This window comes from Carcharhinus amblyrhynchos, chromosome 1 (assembly GCF_965287045.1).
Source record: "Carcharhinus amblyrhynchos chromosome 1, sCarAmb.v2.hapA, whole genome shotgun sequence".
NCBI classification, from domain to species: Eukaryota; Metazoa; Chordata; class Chondrichthyes; order Carcharhiniformes; family Carcharhinidae; genus Carcharhinus; species Carcharhinus amblyrhynchos.
In genome coordinates, this window is record NC_137324.1 from 13,497,041 (window position 1) to 13,503,040 (window position 6,000).

The 6,000-nt window shown below is 47.0% G+C and overlaps 1 protein-coding gene across 1 annotated transcript in view; it reads right to left on the reverse strand.

Annotated features, from left to right (window-relative positions):
• adisspb (adipose secreted signaling protein b) overlaps nucleotides 1-4,944 on the reverse strand; it is a 131,496-nt gene extending 126,552 nt beyond the window's left edge. The window contains exon 1 of the mRNA XM_080197067.1: nucleotides 4,414-4,944. Within this exon, the coding sequence (XP_080053193.1) occupies nucleotides 4,414-4,432 (19 nt within the window). The 5' untranslated portion in view covers nucleotides 4,433-4,944. The remainder of the gene's footprint in view (nucleotides 1-4,413) is intronic.
• Between the last annotated feature and the right edge of the window lie 1,056 nt (nucleotides 4,945-6,000).

A 6,000-nucleotide genomic window follows, 5' to 3' on the forward strand; every position in this document is an offset into this window, starting at 1 on the left:
ACCACAGACATTAAACTAACCGGCCTATAATTCCCCGCCTTTTGCCTGGCACCCTTCTTAAACAACGGCGTAACATTAGCCGTTTTCCAATCTTCCGGCACTTCCCCGGAATCCAGCGACGTCTGGAAAATAACCACCAAGGCATCCACTATAACCTCCGCCATTTCTTTCAGAACCCTCGGATGCATTCCATCCGGTCCTGGGGACTTGTCCACAATCAGCCCCTCCAGTCTGTCGAGCACCACCTCTCTAGTAACAGTAATGTCATTAAGACCCTCCAGTCCTACCACCTTTCCATCGCTAACACCCGGCAAATTATTCACGTCCTCCTCCGTGAAGACAGAAACAAAAAAGTTATTCAATACCTTAGCCATATCCCCATCCCCTACCACTAGCTCCCCTTTCTCATCCTCTAAAGGACCAACGTTCACCCTAGCCAGCCTCTTCCTTTTTATATATTTATAAAAACTCTTGCTATCCTTTTTTATATTAAGCGCTAGCCCAGCTTCATAGCTTCTCCTACCCTCCTTTATCAACTTCTTTGTCAATCTTTGTTGACATTTAAACCTTTCCCAATCCTCTTCTCGCCCACTGCTCTTAGCTACTCTAAATTCCTCCGCTTTTAATTTAACACTTTCCTTCACCTCCTTCGTTATCCACGGCTTATTACCTCTCCTCCTACTGTCCTTTTTGACCATCGGAATAAATTTCTGCTGAGCACCAAGAAAGATCTCCTTAAAGATCCTCCACTGCTCCTCAGCAGACCTACCTTCCAACGCGCTCCCCCAGTCCACATTCGCCAATTCTTCTCTCATCCTACCATACTCCCCTCTATTCAAACAAAGGACGCGTGTCCGGGAACCCACTTTCTCCTCCTCCATCTGCAACAGAAACTCCACCATGCAATGATCACTCTCTCCAAGAGGATCCTCTGCTGTAAACCTCTGACTGATCTGATCCTCAAACCTGCATATCATCTATCACCACCCTCCCCCTTGCTTACCAAGAATCTATCCACCTCTGTCTTAAAAACACTCAAACACTCTACTTCCATTGCCTTTTAAAAAGAGAATGGTCCAAAGATTCACAACCTGCAGAGAAAACATTCCACCTCATTGTTTTTAAACAAAATGAGCCTTTTGTTTTTCAAGAGTGAGCCATGGTCAAGATTCTTCCTAGAAGACAGAACATACTTTCCACGTCCACCTTGTCAAGATCCTTCAGGATCTTACACGTTTCAATCAACTTGCACTTACTCTTCTAAACTCCAGGGGATGCAAATCCAAACTTTCGTCCTAAGACAAGTTGCCCCTTCCAGGCATTATAGTGTGGTAAAATGCATGGCACAGTGGCAAGCACTGCTGCCTCACCGCATCCAGAGATCCAAGTTCAATTCTGGCCTTGGGTCAGTGTTTGTGCCAAATCTGCACATTCCCCCCCAATGTCCGAGTTGGTTTCTTCTGGGTGCTCCGGTTTCCTCCCACAGTTCAAAGGCGTACAGGTTAGTTGAATTGATCATGCTAAATTGCCCCTTAGTGTTGCAGGATAAATACAATGGAGTTACAGGAATAGGGCCTGGGTGGGAAGTTCTGTCCCAGTGTCAATGTAGACTCAATGAGCCGAATGGCCTCCAACTGCACTGCACAGATTCTAAATCTTCTCTGAGCTTCTTCTAATGCATTTAGATCTGCAATATAATACTCCAGGTGAGTTCACACCAATTTCCTGTAGAAACAAAGTATAACCTCTCTACTCTTATATCCAATTCCTTTCACAAAAAAGCTTTCCGATTTACTTGCTGTACCTGCATACGAGTCTTTTGTGATGCATGTACTAGGCTTCCCAGATTCCCCTACGCCTCAGCTGTAGAACTCTCACCAATACACAGAAACAGTGGCAACATCACTGAACTAGTAATCCAGAATACCAAGCTGTCATCTGGTGATACGGGTTCAAACCCCAACACGGCAGCTGCCACCAAGTTCCCTCTACTGCCCTCACCCAATCTGGCCTACATATGACTCCAGAGTCATGCCAACATGGTTAACTCTTAACTGCCCTATGAAATGACCAGCAAGCCTGTCATTCAAGGGCAATTAGGGATGGACAACAAATGATGGCCTTGCTAGTATTGCCCACATCCCATGAAAGAAGAAACACAGACATGTTAAAAACATGGCAACCAATTTGCAAGCATCCACAAATAACAATGTTTGGTCATTTGCGGGGGCGGAGGCGGAGGGAGGAGGTGGGCTAGCACTGCTGCCTCACAAAGCCAAAGACCCAGATTCGATTCCCAGCTTGGCTCACTTTCTGTGCGGAATCTTCACGTTCCCCTCCATGTCAGGGTGGTTTCCTCTGGGTGCTCCAGTTTTCTCCCACAGTCTGACAGACGCACTGGTTAAGCACATTGAGGGAGAATTTAGCACAGCCAATGTACCCGAACAGGCACCAGAGTGTGGCAACTTGGGGATTTTTTTACGGTGACTTCATTGCAGTGTTAATACAAGCCTACTTATGACACTAATAAATACATTTTATGCGATCAAATAATCTGTTCTACTGACGCTAACTGTGGAATAAATCCAAAAGGAGCAGGAGTAGGCCATTTGGCCCTCCAAGCCTGCTCCACCATTCAATAATATCCTGGCTCATCATCTACTTCAACATTACTCCTTCCCCACCACCCTCCCTCCCTCCTCACTATCCCTATATCCCTTCCATTCCATTCCTCTTCCTGCACCGTTTCCATAGCTAATTATACCTGGACCAGGTCACTAGTCTGTTGCCAGAGGCTTATAGCTTGAGAGGGTGTTATTCCACATCAAATGTGGCTGACCAGGAGTCTCAACCATTCTTACCGCCAGCCATTGGGGCGTTTGGAAGGGTTTTGTCAGTTGACACTCTCAGCCTGTTTGACCGTGTTATGAACACACCTTCTTTGGCCATCAAGTCCTGGGTGGGACTCAAACCTGGAGTTTCTGATTCAGAGGCAGGGCTGCTACCCACTATTCTATGAGACTGCCCCTTGTCCCTTAAATACCACAAAGTTTATTAAAACAGAGGCCGAGATCTTGCTCCCTCTAAATGTGTGTGACCCATTACTTGCTGTATGAAGTAAGAAGTCTCACAACACTAAGTTAAAGTCCAAGAGGTTATTTTTGGAATCACGAGCTTTTGGAACACTGCTCCTTCAACAAGTGAGTTGAGAGGTAGATTTCACTGTTTGTAAAACCTACCTTTCCACTCACCACCAGTGCTCCAAAAATTCATGATGCCAAATAAACCTCTTGGACTTTAACTTGGTGTTGCAAGCCTTCTTACTGCACGCACCCCAGTCCAACACCAGCATCTCCACATCATGACTATTGAAATAATGCCACAAAGCCCTGCATACAGACTTCTTAAAAGGGACCACACTGCTACATAGCAGGTGCCCCATGTGGCCATGCACTTGACCAGCTGAAGAAATGTTGGCCCAGAGATAACATAACTTTTGTGCAACACATCGCCAACATCCACCAACCCCCCCCCAAAAAAAAAAACTGTGGGGCAAACTGTGCTCCAATTTAATGCCCTCCAGTGCCACACTGACATACCTGCCAAGATTGTGCATTCAACCCAACTCCAGAAGCTCCATCACATAATCACAACTGGGTTTCCAACGTGGGGGTGCTGCACTATCAAAGGTACCCTGCCATCTGGACGAGATTTTAGTTAGACCAAGGATTTCATGTGGTCACAAAGGATCTTGTCCTGCTGTCTTGAAGAGGGGGTAATCTCCCTGCCCCCCCCCCCACCACCCAAGATTTACCCCACAATCAAAACCTGAAAGAAAGAGTGCTTGTTGAGTGCTGATCACACTGTTGTCTGCAGTGAAACTTGGCCACCACATCTACAACTGCGACTGCACGTCAAAAAAGTATTTCATTGGCTGCAGAGCGCTTTGGGGACACTGGAGGTCACATAAGGTGCTGTACAGTACAAACATTTCATTCTCCAACCCCCACCCCCAAAAGCAAACACTGCTCTTGGGGAGGGAGGGGGGGGGGGTGGGGAAAGAAACTATGCAATCTGATTTGAAACATTTTAAAATAAACGTAATGCCCTTTTAAGTACACAGGCTGGGTTTAAAACTCATCGGGGGAGTGTCACTGCCGTGTTTGTAATGCTTCCTCTACACACACACACACACACACACACAGCAGATTGAGACACTCTCCACAAAACACAGCGAAAAAAAGACAGGCACCACACAACATAGTAAACACACACACAGAGACTCCACACAAACGTAGACCAGACTTTTTAAACACAAACACACAGCAGAGACTCCACACGCACCGCCTTTACACACTGCAAAAAAAAGACTCTCCACATTAGCACACAGAACGGACCTCGCTCAGAACTCACCCTTCTTTGCCGAATCCATCTAATTCCTGTTGCTGCTGCAATCCTCTCTCTGCAACTTGAGACTTCCTTGAAATCAGCATGTGGCCATGGAACGGGCTGGAAGGGAAGCTGTCTGGAGGAATCACCTGGATTTTTCAAAAATACAGGAAAGGCTGCAGGATTCACACACACACACACACTCAGAGAGGGGGGAAAGGCTGCAGAACAGGGCAGGACCCGCAAGGCTCACTGAGCAGGCAGGGCAAACTGCGAGAGTACGGGACAGTGCAGGCTGCAGGGCTCACTCAGCACAATGGGCAGGCTGTACGGCACTGACACACACACACAGAGAGAGAGAGAGAGAGCAGGTTGCAGGGCTCACTCGCACAGGACACGCTCACTAACAAGAGCTGAGCCGCTGTGTCAATCCCCTCCACAGGTCTCTCTCTCTCTCTGCGCTGCTGCTTTATAAGCCGCCCAGCAGCAGCCTCTGGGTCTTAGCGCCCCCTTTTTTCCCCACTGCAGTGGCTGCACACACTCTTGTCAGTGAAGCGTGCCTTGGCTGGCTGCCTGCCTCTCTCTCTCTCACACACACACACACTCCCTTCCCTCACATGACATCTGCAATTTGCACAGCTTTGAACGCCGCAACGCCAGGAGCCCCCCACCTCCCCAACTATCTGGCTGAGAACCATCCAGGGAATGACCACCCTCTGCAAGTGAGACCTGCTGCCGCTGTCCTTCTCACAAAGCTCATCGAAAACATTCATATCATTGAGAGCGTGGAGAAAATAACTGGGCTACCGTTTAAATGTTTACATTGAAATGAAAGTCCCGATGTAGGTTTTGCTCCCAGAATTGGTGTGGTTACTCTTCAAACTAGAATCATAGGATGCCTACAATGCAGAAGGAAGCCATTCGGCCCATCGAGCCTGCACTGACAACAGTCCCACCCAGGTCCTGTCCCTGTAACCCCACATATTTACACTATTAATCCCTCTGACACTAAAAGTTAATTTAGTATGGCCGATTGACCTAACCCACACATCTTTGGACTCTGGGAGGAAACCCACACAAACACAGGGAGAACATGCAAACTCACACAGACAGTGACCCGAGCCAGGAATCGAACCTGGGTCCCTGGCACTGTGAGATAACAGCACTAACCACTCTGTCACCCTTAAGATTATTTTATAAATATTCAAACCCAACCCTGGTGGGATTGGAAGCTGCAACCCCAGAGATTTGTAGACTATCAGTTCAGTTATTCGATCTGATTCGATTTATTGTTATCACATGCATTAGTATACAGTGAAAAGTATTGTTTCTTGCGCGCTATACAGACAAAGCGTACCATTCAGAGAAAGAAAAGGAGACAGTGCAGAATGTAGTGTTACGGTCATAGCTAGGGTGTAGAGGAAGATCAACTTACTGCGGGGTAGGTCCATTCAAAAGTCTGTTGGCAGCAGGGAAGAAGCCGTTCTTAAGTTGGTTGGTACGTGACCTCAGGCTTTTGTATTTTTTTCCTGATGGAAGAAGGTGGAAGAAAGTATAATCTTTAAAAAAACTTCACAATGTTAGAAAACACTTGATCTACGAAAATTTTAA